General features: G+C 49.0%; 1 protein-coding gene across 1 annotated transcript; it reads left to right on the plus strand.

Moving 5' to 3' along the window:
- The first annotated feature begins 9,161 nt into the window (after window positions 1-9,161).
- LOC103636440 (zinc finger MYM-type protein 1-like) lies at window positions 9,162-12,346 on the plus strand. Its single transcript, XM_020542725.3, has 4 exons — window positions 9,162-10,280; window positions 10,387-11,540; window positions 11,625-11,817; window positions 12,059-12,346. Exons 1-2 carry the CDS (start codon window positions 9,625-9,627, stop codon window positions 11,135-11,137), a joined length of 1,407 nt encoding a protein of 468 aa, XP_020398314.1. The 5' UTR covers window positions 9,162-9,624; the 3' UTR covers window positions 11,138-11,540; window positions 11,625-11,817; window positions 12,059-12,346.
- Window positions 12,347-26,822: the final 14,476 nt, after the last annotated feature.

Genomic DNA, 26,822 nt, shown 5'->3' on the forward strand with positions numbered 1-26,822 from the left:
CGTGGCAACGTGCGCAGGTATGCTAAAAAAAAATGTTTGGTATTGCACTGCATATCCGCCGCGTCGAGCCGTATGGATTTCCCTATCATCCTACGTGCGCGCGACTGCGATTGCAGGACTGCAGGCGCATGCAGCTGAATGCCTTGCGGTGATAGTCAGATCCCGCCGGCCTAACCGGACTGACCGCTTCAGCGAGGCCACGGCCTCAAACAGCTGATGGAGATTGTCGTGCGTGATCAAGGGTCAGTTCTGCTGTGCTCTCTCTCTCTCTCTCTCTCTCTCTCTCTATATATATATATATATATATATATATATATATATATATATATATATATATATATATATATTGTATATTAGGAGCTCTGGGCTTCCTTTAGTTATTGTAAGCACAGGCCAGACAGTGCAATCCGGTCGAGCCGGACCAGGTCCAGACGTCTATAAAAGAAAATCCGTAGTGCTAGGGATCAGTTTTTACGCCTCATCTCGATTCATTAGCGGCGGTTGCCAGGCCGGCGGTGGCGACGGTTCCCAGGCCGACGGTGGCGGCCCCCGATCCAGAGGGCGAGCGGCGGCGGCAGCGCCCTTATGCGGTGGCGGCGGTTTCCAGGCCGGCGGTGGCGGCCCCCGATCCAGAGGGCGAGCAGCGGCAGCGCCTTTGTGTGGTGGCGGCGATTCCCAGGCCGGTGGCCGCAACTCCATTACCTCGACGCGCGGTGGCGGAGGTTCCTCGATCCGCAGCGAGGCTCTTGTGCAGGCAAGCGGCGGCGTCCCCGAAGCCCTGAGGAGGCGGCACTTCCAAGGCCGGCGAGCAAGTGACGCCCGTCGACGTGCGAGTAGCGACGGCGACGCATGAGGCGCGATGTTCGAGCGAGCGATGTCACGGAAGGGGCGAGATGCGCGCAGCGATGATCGCGCGTGACATCCTCTGATCCGGCGCATTTTTCTTTTCGTTTATTGTGTTTTATGCCTACCACGTGTATTATTTACGCTAAAAACTGTATGTTTTTATGCTTTAACACAGAGTTCGTATATCAGTTTACTGCATGCACATTTGAAAGACAATTCCTTGATTTATGCTGTTCTTAATTTGCGCGCATGCAATGGAAACTCCCACGATTTTGCCATAATTTTTGGATCTGTATAAAAATAGAAACCGCATGCATGTGGCTGCCATGTTTTTCGGATCTGTCATAAAAATAGGATCGTAATAACAACCTACTAAAGCTATCAACCTCTAATTGACTCGGTATTTACGCTTATAATTGAGGGATTTTATGCTCAAAACTTAAGGTTTTTACGCTCCACCCGGAGATGCGTCCACCAGTGAACAACATGCCAGATTTTTTACGCAGTGTAAGGAATTGCATAAATACCTAAACCGTGTAGTATAATTTGTTTCAGTATACATCATAAACTAGTTCTAATGCGTTTAGTTGCATGACTGTTGGAGGGATCCTATATTTATGAAGGAAATAAAACATTAAATGTGATTTTTTGTTTCTATGCATGCAATTCATTTCCTTTCATTGCATATTCTTTTCATCATAAATTCGTGTGCATGCAGCCTGTAGCAGATTTTTACGCAGTATACCGAATTGCATAATTATCTACACAGTGTAGCATATTTAGTATCAGTATATAGCATAAAATGGTCATTACGAGTTTTAGTTGCATGTCTGTTTCAGCGATCCTAAATTTATGGAGGAAATAAAGCATTTAAAATAGAAACCGCCACACATATCTTTCCTAAATTTACGCGCATGCAAGGAAACGTGATTGACTCATGCATGTATTTTGCCATAATTTTAGGATCTGTATAACCGCATGCATGCGACTGCCATGTTTTTCGGATCTGCCATAAAAATAGGATCGTAATAACAACCTACTAGAGCTATCAACCTCTCATATTGGCTCGGTATATACGCTTATAATTGAGGGATTTTATGCTCAAAACTTAAGGTTATTACGCTCCAACCCGGAGGTGCGTCCACCAGTGAACAACATGCCAGATTTTTTACGCAGTGTAACGAATTGCATAAATACCTACACCATGTAGTATAATTTGTATCAGTATATATCATAAACTAGATTTAATGTGTTTTAGCTGCATGACTGTTGGAGGGATCTTATATTTATGAAGGAAATAAAACATTAAATACGATTTTTTGTTTCTATGCGTGTAATTCATTTCCTTTCATTGCACATTATTTTTATCATAAATTCGTGTGCATGCAGCTGGTAACAGATTTTTACGCAGTATATCGAATTGCATAATTATTAACACAGTGTAGCATATTTGGTCTCAGTATATATCATAAAATGGTTCTTACGCGTCTAGCTGCATGGCTGTTGCAGCGATCCTAAATTTATGGAGGAAATAAAAGATTTTAAAAACAGAAACTGCCGCACATATCTTTCCTAAATCTATGCGCATGCATTGGATCGTGTTTGACTCATGCATGCATTCCTTTTTTGCGCTAACAGACGTGGGGCAGGTGGCGCACCTGACAGCCTGTTTGGGCGCGCTGGTTGAACCAGTTTGCAGGGGTGATCGGCCTGAGCTTCCTTTGACTATTGGAAGCCCAGGGCTCCCGTTATACCTACCCTATATATATATATATATAGATTGTATATTAGCAGCCCTGGGCTTCCTTTAGTTATTGGAAGCCCAGGCCAGACAGTGCAATCCGGTCGAGCCGGACCAGGTCCAGACGTCTATAAAAGAAAATCCGTAGTGCTAGGGATCAGTTTTTACGCCCCATCTCGATTCATTAGCGACGGTTGCCAAGCCGACGGTGGCGGCCCCCGATCCAGAGGGCGAGCGGTGGCGGCGGTTTCCAGGCCGGCGGTGGCGGCCCTCGATCCAGAGGGCGAGCGGCGGCGGCGCCCTTGTGCGGTGGCGGCGATTCCCAGGCCGGTGGCCGCAACTCCATTACCTCGACGCGCGGTGGCGGAGGTTCCTCGATCCGCAGCGAGGCCCTTGTGCAGGCAAGCGGCGGCGTCCCCGAAGCCCCGAGGAGGCGGCACTTCCAAGGCCGGCGAGCAAGCGACGTCCGTCGACGTGCGAGTAGCGACGGCGACGCATGAGGCGCGATGTTCGAGCGAGCGATGTCACGGAAGGGGCGAGATGCGCGCAGCGATGATCGCGTGTGACATCCTCTGATCCGGCGCATTTTTCTTTTCGTTTATTGTGTTTTATGCCTACTACATGTATTATTTACGCTAAAAACTGTATGTTTTTATGCTTTAACACAAAGTTCGTATATCAGTTTACTGCATGCACATTTGAAAGACAATTCCTTGATTTATGCTGTTCTTAATTTGCGCGCATGCAATGGAAACTCCCACGATTTTGCCATAATTTTTGGATCTGTATAAAAATAGAAACCGCATGCATGCGGCTGCCATGTTTTTCGGATGTGTCATAAAAATAGGATCGTAATAACAACCTACTAAAGCTATCAACCTCTAATTGACTCGGTATTTACGCTTATAATTGAGGGATTTTATGCTCAAAACTTAAGGTTTTTACGCTCCACCCGGAGATGCGTCCACCAGTGAACAACATGCCAGATTTTTTACGCAGTGTAAGGAATTGCATAAATACCTACACCGTGTAGTATAATTTGTTTCAGTATACATCATAAACTAGTTCTAATGCGTTTAGTTGCATGGCTGTTGGAGGGATCCTATATTTATGAAGAAAATAAAACATTAAATGTGATTTTTTGTTTCTATGCATGCAATTCATTTCATTTCATTGCATATTCTTTCCATCATAAATTCGTGTGCATGCAGCCTGTAGCAGATTTTTACGCAGTATACCGAATTGCATAATTATCTACACAGTGTAGCATATTTAGTATCAGTATATAGCATAAAATGGTCATTACGAGTTTTAGTTGCATGTCTGTTTCAGCGATCCTAAATTTATGGAGGTAATAAAGCATTTAAAATAGAAACCGCCACACATATCTTTCCTAAATTTACGCGCATGCAAGGGAACGCGATTGACTCATGCATGCATTTTGCCATAATTTTAGGATCTGTATAACCGCATGCATGCGACTGCCATGTTTTTCGGATCTGCCATAAAAATAGGATCGTAATAACAACCTACTAGAGCTATCAACCTCTCACATTGGCTCGGTATGTACGCTTATAATTGAGGGATTTTATGCTCAAAACTTAAGGTTATTACGCTCCAACCCGAAGGTGCGTCCACCAGTGAACAACATGCCAGATTTTTTACGCAGTGTAACGAATTGCATAAATACCTACACCATGTAGTATAATTTGTATCAGTATATATCATAAACTATATTTAATGTGTTTTAGCTGCATGGTTGTTGGAGGGATCTTATATTTATGAAGGAAATAAAACATTAAATACAATTTTTTGTTTCTATGCGTGTAATTCATTTCCTTTCATTGCACATTATTTTTATCATAAATTCGTGTGCATGCAGCTGGTAACAGATTTTTACGCAGTATATCGAATTGCATAATTATTAACACAGTGTAGCATATTTAGTCTCAGTATATATCATAAAATGGTCCTTACGCGTCTAGCTGCATGGCTGTTGCAGCGATCCTAAATTTATGGAGGAAATAAAGGATTTTAAAAACAGAAACTGCCGCACATATCTTTCCTAAATTTATGTGCATGCATTGGATCATGTTTGACTCATGCATGCATTCCTTTTTTTGCGCTAACAGACGTGGGACAGGTGGCGCACCCGACAGCCTGTTTGGGCGCGCTGGTTGAACCAGTTTGAAGGGGTGGTCGTCCTGGGCTTCCTTTAACTATTGGAAGCCCGGGGCTCCCGTTATACCTACCCTATATATATATATCCTGCAGTCGCTTTGCCCCAGCTTCACGGCCCTGATCCATGCGGTCAGATTGGGAGGAAGTCGGGAACGTACGAAAGGCTCTGGGCTCTGTATGTAATCTTTGTTACTAGGAAACATCGTCGTTGTGTTAAGAAAATCTCACCAAGGATTATGTAGTCTAATATCAAACGTACTTCTAAATGACAATGTGAAGGATTTTTCATCGGTGCCACAATAACCAGAGGAAAAGAGAGGAAAACGTTCAAAGCCATAACTATTTTAATCGCACAATTCTTTGCGGTAGAGGTAGTAATATACTTAGGTCCTGTTTAGGACAACTACGGCTCTAAAAAATTTGGTGGAGTTAGTGGAACAGGTCATTAGGCGTTACAGAAAATTATGGAGTTAGAGCTGTAAGTCTGTAAGCCTTTAAAAAATATTTAAATAAATCATTTTGTCTATTATTTAGATCAAAAATATTTTTAAAACTATTTAAACTAATATTATAAATCACAGCTCCACATAGAGCTGGGACCTAGAGGCATCCCAAAAACCCCTTAGTTAAAACCGTAGTTACGTTATAGATAGTTTATCTATTATATATGTTTGACTAGAGCAAAAAATGCATACCATAATTTGATAAGTAAATGTTAGGTTATCATACAATGAGAAAAAAAAATCATACACGCCTATTTAGTCTTGAAACACACGCTGAGTCACGCAGATGTTTGTAGCCCTTCTTCACGTTCTTAACGAGAATTCTTCAAGTCCTGCTTGTCAGCAAAGGAGCATAATGCCTCCATTCTTCAAGTTAAACCTTCTGTTCAACACTGCAGAAATGATCTTCAGGAAATACTTTGCTCAGAATATCCTTAGAGTAAAACAAAAATATAAGCCTATTATCAGTTAATAGCAAAAAGCTTTTTTTTTGTAATCCTGTTAGTTCCTTTATCTCCTTTTTGTTTCATGATTTGTTGTAAGACCATTTATAATTTTCTAAAATAAATTTCAGTAGGGAGCAACCTCTCCTGTTTCCTTAAAAAAAAAACTCTGCAAAATCGTAGCAAACGTTTCGTCAAACACAAGCCATGCTTCCCCAGAAGAGTCTCGGAGACGTCTGGCCCATATGAAAAAGCCTTCCAGCCCAGGGAAAGCGAAGAGGCCTGGGCCGAAATTACCAACGCGACCCACAACACTAACTGGAGTACTGGACCACCAGTCCACCACCGCATCACTCTTGTAGTATGGTCAAATCACCCAGACAAAGTCACAAAGGGGGCTAAATAAGTTTTATCTAAATTATAATTATTAAAATGAAATTCAATTCCAATAAAACAAACAGGGTCTTAGTTTAATGTCAATGGATACTCTCACGGTTCAATCAATAAAAAAGCAAAATAATATAAATAATATATTTAATGTAAAAAAGTAAACAGATAATAAGAATGAGAAAAAAACCATCTGCCCACGCTATTTGTTTTTAACAGTATAGTGTGAGCGCGTGCGGGACAATGGCGCCGGCTAAACGCTGAGGTGCGAGAAGAAGCGGATTGTAAATTTAGGGTGCGTTTGGTTGCAATGACAGGATAGAATGGGATAGAACGATCCCTTGAATTAGGTTGTTTGGTTCTGGGTCAAAATTTGGGGCAGGACTATCCCAGTGTTGTCTCCTGTTGTCCCTTAAAATTGGAGGGACGAGAGAGAACGCCGGGGGACATCCCTGTCCTAGCTGTCCCACAACCAAACACACTCTTATAGTCGGCTTAGACACAAGAACTAAGGGTGTGTTTGGTTGAGGAGCAAAGAGGATTGGAACGACTCCATTCTTATTTTTTTATGTTTGGTTTTCAATAGAGAAGGGCGGAGCGGCTCCTAGAGTCTATATATGGCAAATATTTAGAATGCCCTCGCTCCACCAAAACGACCGGATGCGAGCGTGTTGGAGCGAAGGCAGAAACGCCACCCTTCGCTCGAAGTCTCCGCTGCTTAGCCGCTGCTCCGACAGACGAAGCAGGCAGGGACACCCTTCGCTTGATCGGCACCAGACGAAGACCGGCGACGAAGGCATCCCACAGTGCGGCTTCGTCCAGCTCAGAGGCCCACGTGCGGTCCGGCCCATTGTAACGGGCCCTGCGTGGCCGCCGCTTGTTACAGGCCTAATTTGTAAAGGCATCCCTGTAATTACAGTCTGTAACCCTGCTTTATGGGAATATTCTGGGGATAACCTAGGTAGCTAAGGGCACATGCGTCCTTAACACAAGGCGCTGGGCGTTCAGGTACCTATAAATACCCCCGCACAGTGCCCGTGAGAGGCCTAGTGAATAGAGCTATTTGCCATCTCACGCGTAACCCTACTATCCACACTGTTCACCCCTGTTGGCTTTCTTGCGACTGATAGCAAGTTCCAACATTTGGCGCCCACCGTTCGTGCTACGACAAAACCACCCGCGATGGCACCCAAGAGAGCTAACCCGAAGGCTGACGAGGCTGCGAAGGCAGCACTGCTCGCCGCAAGAAAGGGCAAGGCCCTCGCCCTCACCCAATCCACCCACCAAGAGCCCACTGAAGACAATGTTCCCCGCACCTGCGAAGACGACACCTTCCGCACCTGCGGGCCCGAAGGACAATCGCAGCCGCCCCCAGGTTTCGCCCCACTGGAAGGCGCGGATCTCACGGAGGACGGCGAGGTCCTCGGCGTCTCAACAGAAGAACAGCTACAGCTGCGCGCCCTGTGCCTCAAGAACCGCAATCTCCAGAGGCAGAAAGAGATACTGGAGGCCAAGCGCCAGCGTGTGTCCGCACTAGCCAAGGTGCGGCAAATGATACGCGACGAGGAGCAGAAGGCCCAAGACCTCGAGCGCGAGATCGCGCTGATGCAGCGCGAAGGCCACCTCGGTCTACAGCAAGAGCCGCCCCTCCAGCAGCGCGTGCAACCGGAAGACACGCGCGAAGGCCACCTCGGCCTGCAGCATTGCCCACCCCTGCAACACCGAGCGCAGTCGGAGAACCCGCGTTTCCCCCAGCATGACTACACCTTCCAGCACGGCGCGCCATTCCAAGGGGTCAACTACCTCGACGAGCGAAGTCCCCTGGCGCCACACCTGCAAGTGACGCCTTGGCCAGCTAACTTCCGAGCAGGGACCTATCCCAAGTACAACGGCAGCACCGACCCGGCGCAATACATAATGAGTTATCAGGTCGTCGTTGCATCCGCCGGAGGAGACGACGCCACAATGGCGAAGTCTTTCATCATCGCCCTAGAGGGCCCAGCACTCACCTGGTTCACCAGATTGCCTCCGCTGTCCATTGATTCATGGAGAAGTCTCAGGGACAAGTTCCTGCTCAACTTCCAAGGGTACCGCCCAGACACCGACGCCTTGGCCGAGCTCTCGCTTTGCAAGCAGCTGGAAAAGGAGACTCTGCGGGAGTATTACCGCAAATTCTTAACACTCAAGTCACAGCTGCCCTCCGTCGATGATCAGATCGCTATCCACTACGCCATCAGTGGCCTTCGTGCCGGCGTCCTCTACAGTCATTGTATCAGAGATCCACCCAAAAACCTCCAGGAGCTATATCAGCTCTTTGAAAAATATGCCAAATCCGAAGAGCTCCACCAGCGCAAGGTTGAGTCACAGCGGAAGCCCAAAGATGCCCCGCAGTCCAGCCGCACATGGACGAGGACTCCGCAGCCAGACTCCGGTCGAGACGGCCGTAGTCAGCAGCAAGTGCACAACATCGCCAACCAGCATCCCGCTGCTGACCCCCTCGCCGCCAGGAATATCCCCCCAAGGCCGCGGAAATGGAACTCGTGGCAGGGGCCGGGGGCGCGCACAGCCGCCGCGCCGATTCTACTGCCTTTTTCACGGCGAAGATCCACTCTGCACTCTATTCTACTAACCAAACAACGAACGGAGCGCTCTCCTCCCTCTCCTCCACTCCGCACTCATATGGCTCTCTAACCAAACAAAGAACGGAGCGCCTCCACTCTATTCTACTATTGAACCAAACAAAAAATAGAGTGGTTCCATTCTGATCGCCAAACACAGAATAAAATGACTCAATTCCTAGAAACGGGAATGGAGCCACTCTATCCCAGTTGGCTCCTCAACCAAATGCACCCTAAAAAACTCTGTAAGAGAGATAAGTAGAGTCATACATTAATAACGATGAGCTAAGTACTATACTAATAGATTAAATCAGTGGCGAAGACACAGGGGGACCGGGTGGGCCGGGCATCCTCCAACAGCCCAACCAAGTTAGACCAATACCTAAAGCCCATTATCTTGCTGCCAGTTTATTAAACCCTTAATTTTTCTATCAGCTCACGACAGTCGCCGGACACCGCATCGAGTGAGCCGCGAGGACCATAGAACGCTACCAGAAAATTCTGGGAGACCGTTCCCTAGCAAGAAGAAGAAATCGACTTCGGCACCTGGGCGGCTGCCGGCTGGGCACCTAGCGCAGAGCGGTAGAGCCACTTGAGGTCGTTTTGGTCGACGGCGTCCTTGAGCAGTTGAGCGGGCCGCAGCAGCCAGCAGGTATCCGACGACGTCCCTTCATGTACGGCGATCGGCGAGCACGGGATCAGCTTCTCCGCGTAGTTTGGGGCCGGCCTCCAGTGAGTAGAGCGCCAGGCGCTGCTCGATTCTTTCACCCGTTCTTTGATCCAGCTAGGTGCCTAGGTAAAAGAATGAATTACATAATTAGGTAATTACCATTTACCAGCCGTCAATTGTGTTTATTTAGGGCATTGTTATTATGTAATTTTGCATCTACTTAATTTCAACCTAGATGAAGAGAAAATTCAAGACAATTGATTGTTTTTTCCAACGTGATAATCCTAGAGTTACTCCTGTCGAAAGTCCTAACCTAACCAATGTGCAAGATTCAGATCCAATTAATTTGCATACTGAGGCAACTGAGCTAAATCAACAAGAGACTTTAGCCACGACATTTGAGAGAGACCCAGGTAAACGTGTTCAAATTTTGAGGCTACCTTTTGATCAACAAGATGAAGCTCGGAGATTTTATATATCTGAGGACCCATATCAAGTTATATTAGATGAGTACCCATTGAATGATGCATCTCATGCTCGTCGGTTCCAGAGCAATTGGTTTAAACAATTTAGTTGGCTAGAGTATTCACCTCATACAGATCGTGCTTATTGTCTCCCATGTTTTCTTTTTTCAAAGAAACCAATTGGAAAGTATGGATTAGATACATTCACAGTCAAGGGGTTTAACAATTGGAAAAAGGTTAATGAAGGAAAGGAATGTGCTTTTCTAAAACACATGGCAAATTCTGGTTCTGCCCATAACTATTCTGTTGGCTGTTTCAATAATCTGAAAAATAGTATGGCTCATATTGGCAAGGTGATGGTTAAAGAAAATGAGAAATTAGTTGCAGAAGCAAGACTAAGGCTTACGACTACCATCAATTCCATTAGGTAAAAAAACAGTTTGTTTTTGTATGATGTTTATACCTATGTATACATTATTATCATCATCATCTTCTTAATAATTTAATATCTTACAACCTTGCATGCTGTGTAGGTGGCTAACATTTCAAGGTTGTCCATTTAGAGGCCATGATGAATCTCAGAATTCATTAAATCAAGGTAATTTTCTTGAAATGGTCAAGCTTTTGGCTTCATATAACAAGGAGGTGAAAGGAGTTGTGTTAGAAAATGCTCCAAGAAATTCCAAATACACTTCATCTGATGTCCAGAAGGAAATTCTAAGCATTGTTGCACGGAAAGTGCAAAAATTAATAAGAGAAGAAATTGGCAGTAGCAAGTTTTGCATCATGGTTGATGAAGCTCGAGATGAATCTAAAAAGGAGCAAATGACAATAGTCATCCGTTTTGTCAACAAAGAAGGACTTATCAAGGAACGTTTTCTTGACCTCGTTCATGTGAAGGATACTACTGCATTGACTCTTAAGAACTCAATTTGTGCTGTCTTAACTGCTAATAGGTTGAGTATAGAAGACATCAGAGGCCAAGGTTATGATGGTGCAAGTAATATGAGAGGGGAATGGAATGGATTGAAGGCTCTAATTCTAAACGAGTGTCCATATGCATATTACATTCATTGCATGGCTCATCAACTGCAATTGGCTCTAGTGGCAACATCAAGGGAAGTGCAAGAGGTACACAACTTCTTTCAGCATGCAACTTTCATCATAAATGTTGTTAGTTCATCTACTAAGCGCAATGATGAGTTACTAGCTGCACAAGCTGAAGAAATAGCTCATGAATTGAATTGGGAGAGCTTGACACTAGACAAGGTGCAAATCAGGTGAGCTCTCTACAGAGGCCAGGGGACACTAGATGGAGTTCCCATTACAAGTCAATTCAAAGCTTAAAGAAGATGTTTAGCGCCACAATTTCAGTCCTACGTAGTATTGCAAATGATCGTTCAGTTTCAAAGTATTCTCGTGGTGATGTTGCAGGTGCACTACAAATTATTATCAAATTTGATTTTGTGTTTATTTTGCTCATGATGGAAAAGATTATGAAGATTACTGATGTGCTATGTCAAACACTCCAAAAGAAGTCAATTGATATTTTAAATGCGCTAGATTCAGTTTCCAATACTAAAGTATTACTTGGTAACTTGCGAAACGATGGTTGGGATCCTCTTCTTCAGGAGGTCAATTACTTTTGTGAAAAGAATGACATCGATATTTTGGATCTGAATCACAAGTATGTTTCCTTTGGCTAAATTATTGCACAATTATTATTCATATCATATAAATTGATTTTATTTGCATTTTATCACATTTGTAGGTTTGTTGATGTGACCAAATCTCGAAATAAGAATGATAACACCGGTTTTCATCATTATAAATTTGATGTGTTTAATGTTGCAATTGATCAACAACTGAATGAGATAGAAGATCGATTTGGTGGCCAAGCGACAGACCTTTTATCACTTTGTGCTTCCTTGAATCCAATACTTGGCTCTTTTGACATAGAAAAGGTATGCTCTCTAGTGGAAAAGTATTATCTTGCAGATTTCTCAAATCAAGAAAGAATGCAATTAGAGTGCCAATTGCCACATTTTCAACTTGATGTTTGCAACCATCCAGAACTAAAGGGTTTATCATCTTTGGCCGATTTAACAAGTGGATTAGTTAAGCTGGGTAAATATTCTTCTTATCCGATGGTAGATAAATTATTAAGATTACTCTTGACTCTCTCTGTGTCAACTGCGACCACAGAGAGAGCCTTTTCAGCTATGAAATTTGTGAAGACACGTATTCGAAGCAAAATGGGAGATGCCTATTTACGAGATTATCTGGTCGTTTATATTGAAAGGGAATTAGCGACAATGATTAGTTCTGATGATATTATCAAGGCCTATGATCTAGCTAATACACGCAGAGCTCAATTCAAAATAACTGAGATGTAATTTTATTTTGTTTGACAAAATAGATGCTATTTTATTATACTGTTTTTGTAATGAAAATTATATATCAATATATGCATTATGGTTGGTTCTCTTGTCATTTTTATATTGTGTCCTTGCTGGTTTGGTCGCTTGGAGGCTAAGGCTGCCCCCTCTGTCTTCGGATCCTGGCTTCGCCCCTGGATTAAATGGCAGTCTATAAAGACCCTTACAACTAACATCTAGCTTTATTATTGAACTTGCTCTTATCGATGAACATAGAGCATCTCTAAGTGTCACGTATCACAGGTGTTGTGTCTGGAGTGGTGTGGATCCTTGTGCTGCCAACGGTCCACTCTACCACCATAACACCATTGCAATTTTGCTCTTACATTTAGTATATATAGACTCATTATTATTTACGATCATTATTATTTACGACGACGATGATTCAAGACGGTGCTCACGGAGGCAGCTGGAGGCCGCCGATCGTTCGATATATATAGAGACCGTGGATCGTGTTGCCACCTCCAAAATGTTTCTGACTGGGTCGTCTAACGGGCCCGTAAAACAATGGAGGAATGCCAAGTACGTACGTCCATGCATGTGTCCGAAGCATGGAAATCGAACGGCGTGTACGCCGGTCCGGCCGGAGAAAGACGGAAACTGCGCAGCTGGCATGAAGCGATCGACAACCTCCGGATAAGAGAAGAGAAGCGCCGTGTCGTCGTTTCTGTGGCCCCACACGGCCATGGAGCGCGGTTGGCGGTCGAGTCGTGGCGCCATTGGCCCTCTTTGATTCAGTTTTTTCTGACCAGCTTTTTAAAAAATCTGTCTGCGAGGAGAATCTAACTGTAGAGAGAATCTGAGTATCATTACGATTACGTGTGGAGGAAGATAAAATTGTTCGTAGGGCTCAGGATCTAGAAAGTGATGGATTCCTACTATCGGGGACCATAATTAGGGGTACCCTCAAGGCTCCTAAATCTCAGCTGGTAACCCCCATCAGCACAAAGCTGCAAAGGGCTGATGGGTGCGATTAAGTCAAGGATCAGTCCATTCGAGGGACGCGATCACGCCTCGCCCGAGCCCAGCCTCGGGCAAGGGCAGCCGACCCCGGAGGATCTACGTCTCGCCCGAGGACCCCCTCCAGCAACGGGCACACCTTCGGCTCGCCCGAGGCCCAGTCTTCACCAAGAAGCAACCTTGGCCAAATCGCCACGCCAACCGACCAAATCGCAGGGGCATTTAATGCAAAGGTGGTCTGACACCTTTATCCTGACGCACGCCCTCCAGTCGACAGAGCCGAAGTGACCGCAGTCACTTCGCCGCTCCACTGACCGGTCTGACAAGAGGACAGCGCCGCCTGCGCCGCTCCGACTACTGAGCCACTCGACAGAGTGAGGCTGACAGCAGCCAAGTCCGGTCTCAGGCGTCATAGGAAACTCTGCTTCGCCCGACCCCAGGGCTCGGACTCGGGCTCAGCCCCGGAAGACGACGAACTCCGCTTCGCCCGACCCCAGGGCTCGGACTCGGGCTCAGCCCCGGAAGACGACGAACTCCGCTTCGCCCGACCCCAGGGCTCGGACTCAACCCTGGCCTCAACCGACGGTCTCTGCCTCGTCCGACCCGGGAGCTCGGACTCGACCTCGACCTTGGAAGACAGACTCGACCTCGACCTCGGAGGAGCCTCCACCTCGCCCAACCTAGGGCACGGACCGACCACGTCAGCAGGAAGCGCCATCATTACCCTACCCCGCGCTGACTCAGGTTACGGGGAACAAGACCGGCGTCCCATCTGGCTCACTCCACCATACGAGTAATGATGGCGCCCCGCATGCCCTGTGACGACGGCGGCTCTCAGCCCCCTTACGGAAGCAAGAGGACGTCAGCAAGGACTCGACAGCCCCGACAGCTGTCCTTCCGCCAGGCTCCAGCGCTCCTCCGATGGACACGACATCACACGAACTGGGTGCCAAAACCTCTCCGGCTGCCACGATGGCATGTACTTAGGGTGCTAGCTCTCCACCGCTAGACACGTTAGCACATTGCTACACTCCCCATTGTACACCTGGATCCTCTCCTTACGCCTATAAAAGGGAGGACCAGGGCCCTCTTACAGAGGGTTGGCCGCGCGGGGAAGCACGGGACGGCGCTCGCGCAAGGCCGCTCGCTCCCTCCCGGGTGGACACTTGTAACCCCCTACTGCAAGCGCACCCGACCTGGGCGCGGGGCTAACACGAAGGCTGCGGGTTCCACCTCCCACGCATGTCTCCCTCCGGCTGCTCTCTTCTCCCCCCTTCGCGTTCCGCCTCGTGTCGACCCATCTGGGCTGGGGCACGCGGCGACAATTCACTCGTCGGTCCAGGGACCCCCCGGGTTTCGAAACACCGACACTTGGCGCGCTAGGTAGGGGCCTGCTGCGTGTTGACGAACAGCTTCCCGTCAAGCTCCAGATGGGCAGTCTCCAGCAATCTCTCCAGCCCGGGACGGTGCTCCGTTTCGGGAGTCTTGAGTTCATGTCCTTCGACGGCAACTACGACATGATACTCCTTCCCCCGCCGCGCGACAGCGACAATGGCGGTCGACAACCCGCCCGCCGGCGGGGAAATCGACGACGCCTTCCCCACGTGGTGGAAGGACGACATTCGGGCTTATCCCGTCCCCTCCCCCGCCGACGGAGGAGGAGGCGGGGCAACCAAGACCAAGCAGGAGGCGGCAACTCGTTGGCTGTCGAGCGAGTCGACAGCGCCGGCGCCCCAACGGAGAGCGCGTCGGGCATCGACCTCGCGTCTGAGACGAAGACGAGCGCCATCTCCCCGCAACACACCAACCTCAAGCAAACGGACGACGCCAGCACGCTCGCGAAGGACTTGCTAGGCGTCACCCTCGTACCTGAGACGACGGTGCAGTCAATCCCTGACGCAACTTCGTTACCGCCCGTCGACCAAAAGGTACCGACCGATTCCCATCTCGCGTCTTTTGGATTCGGCCTCGACCCGCCAAGCAACTCCGCTTCGGTGGACACTCCCATAGAGGCGAGTCCAAACCCTCTGGGGTATCGTGTGCGGTCACCCTGGGACCGGCTGACGGCCGTCTCGACCTACGGGCCCTCGGGGTCCGAGGAAGATGGCGAGCCCGACCTTTGTTGGGATTTCTCCAGACTTGGTAACCCTAGTGCCATGCGGGGCTTCATGACCGCATGCGACTACTGCCTTTCCGACTGTTCCGGCGGTAGCCGCAGCCTCGACGACGAGGACTGCGGCCCAAGTCGCGAATGTTTCCACGTCGATCTAGGGGGTCCCGGCGAAGGCAACCATCTTGGTATGCCGGAGAACGGTGATCCCCCTAGGCCCGTGCCTCGCGTTGACATCCTACGGGAGCTAGCTGTGGTCCCCGTCCCAGCGGGGGGGTCCTGACCCACAGCTCGCGCAACTCCGCGAGAGGCAGGCCAGGCTCGACGAGGGAGCAGGAACGCTTGTGCCGATCCGCCGGGACATCGGGCAGGAATGGGCGGGCCAACCTCCGGCCGGAGAAGCATGTCATCTCCCCCAGGGCATCCAGCACTGCATCGCCGACGACGTCAGGGTAAGGCCGCCACCGGACTCCAGTGGAGTCGGCCAGAACCTGGCTGCAGCGGCAATGCTTCTCCGCGCGATGCCGGAGCCATCAACCACCGAGGGGCGACGTATCGAAGGAGAGCTCAAGAATCTCCTAGAGGACGTCGCGGTCCGATGGGCCAAAAGCTCCGCCTCCCAAAGGTAGGGGTACCCCTCGGAACATCGCGCCGCGACTTCCCGATTCATGCGGGAAGCCTCGGTCCACACCGGGCGCACGCACAACACAGCGCCTGCGGCCCCGGGTCGCCTCGGCAACGAGCACCATCACCACAGCCGTCGAGCCCACCTCGACGAGAGGGTGCGCCGAGGCTACCACCCCAGGCGTGGGGGACGCTACGACAGCGGGGAGGATCGGAGTCCTTCGCCCGAACTGCCCGGCCCGCAGGCTTTCAGCCGCGCCATACGACGGGCGCCGTTCCCGACCCGGTTCCGAACCCCGACTACTATCACAAAGTACTCGGGGGAGACGAGACCGGAACTGTGGCTCGCGGACTATCGGCTGGCCTGCCAACTGGGCGGAACGGACGACGATAATCTCATCATCCGCAACCTCCCCCTGTTCCTCTCCGACACCGCTTGAGCCTGGCTAGAGCACCTGCCTCCGGGGCAGATCTCCAACTGGGACGACCTGGTCCAAGCCTTCGCCGACAATTTCCAAGGCATGTACGTGCGCCCTGGAAACTCCTGGGATCTCCGAAGCTGCCGCCAGCAGCCGGGAGAGTCTCTCCGGGACTACATCCGGCGATTCTCGAAGCAGCGCACCGAGCTGCCCAACGTCACCGATTCGGATGTCATCGGCGCGTTCCTCGCCGGCACCACCTGCCGTGACCTGGTGAGCAAGCTGGGTCGCAAGACCCCCACCAGGGCGAGCGAGCTGATGGACATCGCCACCAAGTTCGCCTCTGGCCAGGAGGCGGTTGAGGCCATCTTCTGGAAGGACAAGCAGCCCCAGGGCCGCCCACCGGAAGATGTTCCCGAGGCGTCAACTCAGCGCGGCACCAAGAAGAAAGGCAAGAAGAAGTCGCAAGCCAAACGCGACGCCGCCGACGCGGACCTTGTCGCCACCGCCGAGTACAAGAACCCTCGGAAACCTCCCGGAGGTGCCAACCTCTTCGACAAGGTGCTCAAGTGAGAGCACCTAGAGGGGGGTGAATAGGTGATCTTGTAGAACTTGAAACTTAGGCCACAAAAACTTGGTTAAGCGTTAGCACAATAATCGCCAAGTGGCTAGAGAGTAGTCTTCAACAAAACACAATAACCACAAGAGATCAATCACAGAGATGGCACGATGGTTATCCCGTGGTTCGGCCAAGACCAACGCTTGCCTACTCCACGTTGTGGCGTCCCAACGGACGAGGGTTGCAATCAACCCCTCTCAAGCGGTCCAAAGACCCACTTGAATACCACAGTGTTTTGCTTGCTTTTCTTAATCCCGTTTGCGAGGAATCTCCACAACTTGGAGCCTCTCGCCCTTACACTTGAAGTTCACAAAGAAGCACGGAGTAAGGGAGGGATTAGCAACTCACACAAGACACTAAGATCACAGCAAATACACACACACAAGACCCAGACTTAAGCTCAAAAGACTAGCACACTAGAACGGAGCTCAAATCACTAGAATGTCAAACAAGTGCGCAAGAATGGAGTGTGAGTGATCAAGAATGCTCAAGGAATGCTTGGTATACTCCTCCACGCGCCTAGGGGTCCCTTTTATAGCCCCAAGGCAGCTAGGAGCCGTTGAGAGCAATCCTGGAAGGCAGATCTTGCCTTCTGTCGACTGGCGCACCGGATAGTCCGGTGCACCACGGACACTGTCTGGTGCAGATATCCTTCCTTATTTGGCGAAGCCGACCGTTGGAGTCTGAGAGCCGTTGGCGCACCGGACACTGTCTGGTGCACACCGGACAGTCCGATGCTCCAATGTGACCGTTGGCTCGGCCACGCGTCACGCGCGGAATCCTCGGCCGACCGTTGCCCCGGCTGACCGTTGGCTCACCGGACAGTCCGGTTCACCACCGGACAGTCCGGTGAATTTTAGCCGTACGTCGTTAATCATTTCCCGAGAGCGACGAGTTCGCCTGTGAACGGCCCACCGGACAGACGGTCCGGTGAATTTTAGCCGTACGCCGTTAATCATTTCCCGAGAGCGACGAGTTCGCCGGTGAACGGCCCACCGGACAGTCCGGTGCACCACCGGATGGTCCGGTGATTTATAGCCGTACACCGCCGTGGAACTCCCGAGAGCAGCAAGTTCGCCAGATCCAGTCTGGCGCACCGGACACTGTCTGGTGCACCACCGGACACTGTCCGGTGCACCCAGACTGAGCAGACTTTGGCTGAACAAAGTCATGTCTTCTCTAACTTGATTTTTCCTGTTTCCAGCACTTAGACACAATACATTAGTCCATAAAACAATGTACTAAGTCTAGAAACATACCTTTTGACATGATTTGCACTTTGTCCACCACTTTGCATAGATTAACACAAAAGCACTTGTGTTGGCACTCAATCACCAAAATACTTAGAAATGGCCCAAGGGCACATTTCCCTTTCAATCTCCCCCTTTTTGGTGATTTATGCCAACACAACATAAAGCAACTAGAACAAGTGCAATATCAATGCAAATGAAAACCAAAAGTTGTTTTGAATCAATTTTGGCATATATGGATCACTCTTTGCCACCACTTGGTTTGTTTTTGCAAATCAAACTCAAATTCCTATCTCTAAGTCAAATCCACTTGTAGAGTCATAAAGAGAGGTATTCTAAAGGAAATTGATCAAGGATTTCAAAAACTCCCCCTTTTTCCCATAATCAACACTTCTCCCCACAAGAGGCCAACTTTTGACAAAAGAGACAATAAAAGAGTTTTGACAAACCAAAAGCTCTAATCTACTATTTTCAAAATTTCTCAAGTGGTAGCTGATCCATCTGTTGCTTTGGCCTTTATTTTCTCCCCCTTTGGCATCAAGCACCAAAACGGGATGAATCTTGGCCCTTTAACCCCATTGCCTCACCAAAATCTTCAAATACGAATACAAAGGCAAGGAGATGAACTTGGAATAAGTTACCCTCTCATCGGAGTGCAGTGGAAGTCTTTCATGGTCCAAGTCCACCTTTTTCCTTTCAAACCTCCTTTGAGACTACAACAAGCAAACTCAAGCACACGGTTAATCTCAAAGGGTCAAGTTGTAGCACAACTCCCCCTAAATATGTGCATCACTTGCAAAAAGGACTTGTGAGGTCCAGGGAGTGTTTGTACAACTTGAGCACCATACATAAGCAACAAAATGCATAAGGAACATGATCAAAGGCATAAACACATGTATGCTATAAATCAATCCAAGTTCCGTGAATCTAGGACATTGAGCTCACTACGCAGCCTGCAAAAGGTCTTTTCATCTAAAGGCTTAGTGAAGATATCGGCTAGCTGGTTCTCGGTGCTAACATGAAACACTTCGATATCTCCCTTTTGCTGGTGGTCTCTCAAAAAGTGATGCCGGATGTCAATGTGCTTTTTGCGGCTGTGCTCAACAGGATTTTCCGCTATTCGGATAGCACTCTCATTGTCACATAGAAGTGGGACTTTGCTCAAATTGTAGCCAAAGTCCCGGAGGGTTTGCCTCATCCAAAGTAGTTGCGCACAACACTGTCCTGCAGCAACGTACTCGGCCTCAGCGGTAGATAGGGCAACGGAAGTTTGTTTCTTAGAGTTCCACGACACCAGGGACCTTCCTAAGAATTGGCACGTCCCCGATGTACTCTTCCTATCGACCTTACATCCAGCATAGTCGGAATCTGAGTATCCAATCAAGTCAAAGTTAGACCCCTTTGGATACCAGATCCCGAAGCAAGGCGTAGCGACTAAATATCGAAGAATTCGCTTCACAGCCACTAAGTGACACTCCTTAGGATCGGATTGAAATCTAGCACACATGCATACGCTAAGCATAATATCCGGTCTACTAACACACAAATAAAGTAAAGACCCTATCATAGACCGGTATGCCTTTTGATCAACAGACTTACCTCCTTTGTTGAGGTCGGTGTGTCCGTCGGTTCCCATCGGAGTCTTTGCGGGCTTGGCGTCCTTCATCCCAAACTGCTTTAGCAAGTCTTGCGTGTACTTCGTTTGGGAGATGAAGGTGCCATCCTTGAGTTGCTTCACTTGGAACCCAAGGAAGTAGTTCAACTCGCCCATCATTGACATCTCGAATTTCTGCGTCATCACCCTGCTAAACTCTTCACAAGACTTTTGGTTAGTAGAACCAAATATTATGTCATCGACATAAATTTGGCACACAAAAAGATCACCATCGCAAGTCTTAGTAAAAAGAGTTGGATCGGCTTTCCCAACCTTGAAAGCATTAGCAATTAGAAAGTCTCTAAGGCATTCATACCATGCTCTTGGGGCTTGCTTAAGTCCATAGAGCGCCTTAGAGAGCTTACACACGTGGTCGGGGTACCGTTCATCCTCGAAGCTAGGGGGTTGCTCCACGTACACCTCCTCCTTGATCGGCCCATTGAGGAAAGCGCTCTTCACATCCATTTGGTACAACCTGAAAGAATGGTGAGCGGCATATGCTAGCAAAATACGAATTGGTTCTAGCCTAGCCACAGGAGCGAAAGTCTCCTCAAAGTCCAAACCTGCGACTTGGGCATAACCTTTTGCCACAAGTCGAGCCTTGTTCCTTGTCACCACCCCGTGCTCGTCCTGTTTGTTGCGGAACACCCACTTGGTTCCCACAACATTTTGCTTAGGGCGAGGCACCAGTGTCCAAACTTCATTGCGCTTGAAGTTGTTGAGTTCCTCCTGCATGGCCAACACCCAGTCCGGATCTAGCAAGGCCTCTTCCACCCTGAAAGGCTCAATAGAAGAGACAAAGGAGTAATGCTCACAAAAATTAACTAATCTAGAACGAGTAGTTACTCCCTTGCTAATATCACCCAAAATTTGGTCGACGGGATGATTCCTTTGAATTGTCGCTCGAACTTGGGTTGGAGGTGCCTGAGGTGCTTCTTCCTCTTCAACTTGAACATCTTGTGCTCCCCCTTGATCATGCGCCTCCATTTGAGGTACCTGTTCGTCATCTTGGGTTGGGGTATGCACCATTGTTGAGGAAGACGGTTGATCTTGCTCCAATTGTTCCTGAGGCCGCACATCTCCAATCGCCATGGTGCGTATCGCGGCCGTTGGAACATCTTCTTCATCTACATCATCAAGATCAACAACTTGCTCTCTTGGAGAGCCATTAGTCTCATCAAATACAACATCGCTAGAGACTTCAACCAAACCCGATGATTTGTTGAAGACCCTATACGCCTTTGTATTTGAGTCATAACCTAATAAAAACCCTTCTACAGCTTTGGGAGCAAATTTGGAAGTTCTACCTTTCTTCACAAGAATATAACACTTGCTCCCAAATACACGAAAATAAGACACATTGGGTTTGTTACCAGTTAGCAGCTCATACGAAGTCTTATTGAGGAGGCGGTGAAGGTAGACCCGGTTGATGGCGTGGCAAGCCGTGTTCACGGCTTCCGACCAAAAGCGCTCGGGGGTCTTGAACTCTCCAAGCATAGTCCTCGCCATATCAATGAGCGTCCTGTTCTTCCTCTCTACCACACCATTTTGCTGTGGTGTGTAGGGAGCGGAGAACTCGTGCTTGATCCCTTCCTCCTCAAGGAACTCCTCCACTTGAAGGTTCTTGAACTCGGACCCGTTGTCGCTCCTTATGTTCTTCACTTTGAGCTCAAACTCATTTTGAGCTCTCCTGAGGAAGCACTTGAGGGTCCCTTGGGTTTCAGATTTATCCTGCAAAAAGAATACCCAAGTGAAGCGGGAAAAATCATCAACTATGACAAGACCATACTTACTTCCTCCTATACTTAGATAGGCGACGGGTCTGAAGAGGTCCATATGAAGCATCTCCAAGGGTCTTGATGTGGTCATCACATTTTTGGTGTGATGAGAGCCTCCCACCTGTTTCCCTGCTTGACAAGCTGCACAAGGTCTATCTTTTTTGAAATGTACGTTGGTTAGACGTATCACGTGTTCTCCCTTTAGAAGCTTGTGGAGGTTCTTCATCCCCACATGTGCTAAGCGGCGATGACACAGCCAGCCCATGCAAGTCTTAGCAATTAAGCATGCATCTAGATCGGCCTCTTCTTTTGCAAAATCAACCAAATAAAGTTTCCCGTCTAGTACACCCTTAAAAGCTAGTGAACCATCACACCTTCTAAAGACAAAGACATCTACATTTGTGAATAGACAATTATATCCCATATTGCATAATTGACTAACAGATAAAAAATTATATCCAAGCGACTCAACTAAAAACACATTAGAAATAGAGTGCTCGGATGAAATAGCAATTTTACCTAACCCTTTTACCTTGCCTTGGTTCCCATCACCGAATATGATTGAATCTTGGGGATCCTTGTTCTTGACGTAGGAAGAGAACATCCTCTTTTCCCCCGTCATGTGGTTTGTGCATCCGCTGTCGATAATCCAGCTTGAACCCCCGGATGCATAAACCTGCAAGGCAAATTTAGGCTTGGGTCTTAGGTACCCAACTCTTGTTGGGTCCTACAAGGTTAGTCACAATTGTCTTAGGGACCCAAATGCAAGTTTTATCGCCCTTGCATCTTGCCCCTAACTTCCTAGCAATCACCTTCTTATTCTTTCTACAAATGGCAAATGAAGCATTGCAAGCATGATATATTGTAGAAGGTTCATTAACTTTCCCAGGAATATTAACAACATTTCTCCTAGGCATATTATGAACAACATTTCTCCTAGCAACATTTCTATCATGCATAATATGGGAACTAGAAGCAGTCATAGCATGAAAATCAAAAGCATCATAAGCATTACAACACCTATAAGCATTTCTAGATTGTCTCCTATCATGGTACATAAAAGCATGGTTCTTTTTAGTACTACTAGCCATAGGGGCCTTCCCTTTCTCCTTGGCGGAGATGGGAGCCTTATGGCTTGTCAAGTTCTTGGCTTCCCTCTTGAAGCCAAGTCCATCCTTAATTGAGGGGTGTCTTCCAATCGTGTAGGCATCCCTTGCAAATTTTAGCTTGTCAAATTCACTTTTGCTAGTCTTAAGTTGGGCATTAAGACTAGCCAATTCATCATTCAATTTTGAAATTGAAACTAGGTGTTCACTACAAGCATCAATGTCAAAATCTTTACACCTATTGCAAATCCTAACATGTTCTACACAAGAGTTAGATTTACTTGCTACTTCTAGTTTAGCATTTAAATCATCATTTACACCTTTTAAAGTAGAAATGGTTTCATGACAAGTAGATAGTTCACAAGAAAGCATTTCATTCCTTTTAACCTCTAGAGCAAGTGAATTTTGTGCACTAACAAATTTATCATGCTCTTCATATAAAAGGTCTTCTTGTTTCTCTAAGAGTCTATCCTTTTCATTCAAGGCATCAATTAATTCATTAATTTTGCCAATTTTAATTCTATCTAAACCTTTAAATAAACTAGAATAGTATATTTCATCGTCATCACTAGAATCATCATCACTTGAAGAATCATAAGTAGTACTGTCTCGAGTACATACCTTCTTTTCCTTCGCCATGAGGCATGTGTGACGCTCGTTGGGGAAGAGGGATGACTTGTTGAAGGCAGTGGCGGCGAGTCCTTCATTGTCGAAGTCGGAGGAGGAGCAATCCGAGTCCCACTCCTTTCCGAGGTGTGCCTCACCCTTGGCCTTCTTGTAATTCTTCTTCTTCTCCCTTTTGTTCCCTTTTTCCTAGTCACTTTCATTATCAGGACAGTTAGCAATAAAATGACCAATCTTACCACATTTGAAGCATGAGCGCTTCCCCTTGGCCTTGGTCTTGCTTGGCTGTCCCTTGCGACCTTTTAGCGCTGTCTTGAAGCGCTTGATGATGAGGGCCATCTCTTCATTATTGAGCCCGGCCGCCTCAACTTGCGCCACCTTGCTAGGTAGCGTCTCCTTGCTCCTCGTTGCCTTGACAGCAATGTGTTGAGGCTCATGGATTGGACCGTTCAATGCGTCGTCCACGTACCTCGCCTCCTTGATCATCATTCGCCCGCTTACGAACTTTCTAAGGACTTCTTCGGGCGACATCTTGGTGTACCTAGGATTTTCACGAATATTGTTCACCAAATGTGGATCAAGTACAGTGAAGGACCTTAGCATTAGGCGGACGACGTCGTGGTCCGTCCATCGCATGCTTCCGTAGCTCCTTATTTTGTTGATAAGGGTCTTGAGCCGGTTGTATGTTTGGGTTGGCTCCTCGCCCCTTATCATCGCGAATCGTCCAAGCTCGCCCTCCACCAACTCCATCTTGGTGAGCAAGGTGACGTCGTTCCCCTCATGAGAGATCTTGAGGGTGTCCCAGTTTTGCTTGGCATTGTCCAAGCCGCTCACCTTATGGTATTCGTCCCTGCACAAGGAGGCTAACAACACAGTAGTAGCTTGTGCATTTCTATGAATCTGTTCATTAATAAAAATAGGACTATCCGAGCTATCAAATTTCATTCCATTCTCAACAATCTCCCATATGCTTGGATGGAGAGAGAACAGGTGACTACGCATTTTGTGGCTCCAAAATCCGTAGTCCTCCCCATCAAAGTGTGGAGGCTTGCCGAGAGGAATGGAGAGCAAATGTGAATTTGAACTTTGAGGAATACGAGAATAACCGAAAGAAAAATTCGAATTAACCGTCTTTTGTTTCTCGTAGTCGTAGTCATCCTTTTGGGAAGAAGTGGCCTCATCGCTGTCGTCGTAGTAGACGATCTCCTTGATGCGTCTCGTCTTCTTCTTCTTCCCATCTTTGCGTTTGTGGCCCGAGCCCGAGTCGGTAGGCTTGTCATTCTTCGGCTCGTTGACGAAGGACTCCTTCTCCTTATCGTTGATCACGATTCCCTTCCCCTTAGGATCCATCTCTTCGGGCGATTAGTCCCTTTGTGAAGAGAACATCTCTGATACCAATTGAGAGCACCTAGAGGGGGGGTGAATAGGTGATCCTGTAGAACTTGAAACTTAGGCCACAAAAAACTTGGTTAAGCGTTAGCACAATAATCGCCAAGTGGCTAGAGAGGAGTCTTCAACAAAACACAATAACCACAAGAGATCAATCACAGAGATGGCACGATGGTTATCCCGTGGTTCGGCCAAGACCAACGCTTGCCTACTCCACGTTGTGGCGTCCCAACGGACGAGGGTTGCAATCAACCCCTCTCAAGCGGTCCAAAGACCCACTTGAATACCACGGTGTTTTGCTTGCTTTTCTTAATCCCGTTTGCGAGGAATCTCCACAACTTGGAGCCTCTCGCCCTTACACTTGAAGTTCACAAAGAAGCACGGAGTAAGGGAGTGTCGGTGTTTCGAGACCGGGGGGTCCGTAAGCCGACGAGTGAATGTCGCCGCGTGCCCCAGCCCAGATGGGTCGACGCGAGGCCGAGCGCGAAGGGGGGAAGTGAGGTGGCCGGAGACAGGCGTGAGAGAGGTGGAAATCCCGCGGCCTTCGTGTTCGTCCCGCGCCCAGGTCGGGTGCGCTTGCAGTAGGGGGTTACAAGCATCCACGCGGGAGAGGGAGCGAGCGGCTTCAAGCGAGCGCCTGTCTCGTCCTCGTCCCCGCGCGGCCAACCCTCTCTAAGAGGGCCCTGGTCCTTCCTTTTATAGGCGTAAGGAGAAGATTTAGGTGTACAATGGGGGGTATAGCAGAGTGCTACGTGTCTAGCGGAGGAGAGCTAGCGCCCTAAGTACATGCCGTCGTGGCAGCCGGAGAGATTTTGGCACCCAGCTGGTGTGATGTCGTGGTCGTCGGAGGAGTGCTGGAGCTTGGCGGAGGGACAGCTGTCGGAGCTGTTGAGTCCTTGCTGACGTCCTCTTGCTTCCGTAAGGGGGCTGAGAGCAGCCGTCGTCACAGAGTATGCGGGGCGCCATCATTGCCTATCTGGCGGAATGAGCCAGATGGGACGCCGGTCTTATTCCCCATGGCCCGAGTCAGCTCGGGGTAGGGTGATGATGGCGCCTCCTGTTGACGTGGCTGGTCTGCGCCCTAGGTTGGGCGATGTGGAAGCTCCTCCGAAGCCGAGGTCGAGTCTGTCTTCCGTGGCCAAGGTCGAGTCCGAGCCCCTGGTTCGGGCGAGGCGGAGACCGTCGGCTGAGGCCAGGGCGGAGTCCGAGCCCTGGGGTCGGGCGAAGCGGAGTTCGTCGTCTTCTGGGGCTGAGCCCGAGTCCGAGCCCTGGGTCGGGCGGAGCGGAGTTCATTGTCTTCCGGGACTTAGCCCAAGTCCGAGCCCTGGGTCGGGCGGAGCGGAGTTCGCCGTCTTCCGGGGCTTAGCCCGAGTCCGAGCCCTGGGTCGGGCGGAGCGGAGTTCGTCGTCTTCCGGGGCTTAGCCCGAGTCCGAGCCCTGGGTCGGGCGGAGCGGAGTTCGCCGTCTTCCGGGGCTTAGCCCGAGTCCGAGCCCTGGGTCGGGCGGAGCGGAGGTCGCCGTCTTCTGGGGCTTAGCCCGAGTCCGAGCCCTGGGTCGGGCGGAGCGGAGCTCGCCGTCTTCCGGGGCTTAGCTCGAGTCCGAGCCCTGGGTCGGGCGGAGCGGAGTTCGCCGTCTTCCGGGGCTTAGCTCGAGTCCGAGCCCTGGGTCGGGCGGAGCGGAGTTCGCCGTCTTCCGGGGCTTAGCCCGAGTCCGAGCCCTGGGTCGGGCGAAGCGGAGCTTCCTATGGTGCCTGCGGCCGGTCCTGACTGCCTGTCAGCCTCACTCTGTCAAGTGGCACCGCAGTCGGAGCAGCGCAGGTGGCGCTGTCTTTCTGTCAGGCCGGTCAGTGGAGCGGCGAAGTGACGGCGGTCACTTCGGCTCTGTCGGCTGGGGGGCGCGCGTCAGGATAAAGGTGTCAGGCCGCCTTTGCATTAAATGCTCCTGTGATTTGGTCGGTCGTTGCGGCGATTTGGTCGGGGTTGCTTCTTGGCGAAGACAG

This window comes from Zea mays, chromosome 8, assembly GCF_902167145.1.
Source record: "Zea mays cultivar B73 chromosome 8, Zm-B73-REFERENCE-NAM-5.0, whole genome shotgun sequence".
Lineage (NCBI taxonomy): Eukaryota > Viridiplantae > Streptophyta > Magnoliopsida > Poales > Poaceae > Zea > Zea mays.

Coding starts and splice junctions, on each gene's coding strand:
- LOC103636440 (XM_020542725.3), top strand. CDS start 9,625: ATGAAGAGAAAATTCAAGACAATTGATTGTTTTTTCCAACGTGATAAT. Junction 10,281..10,386: donor ACTACCATCAATTCCATTAG/GTAAAAAAACAG, acceptor CATGCTGTGTAG/GTGGCTAACATTTCAAGGTT.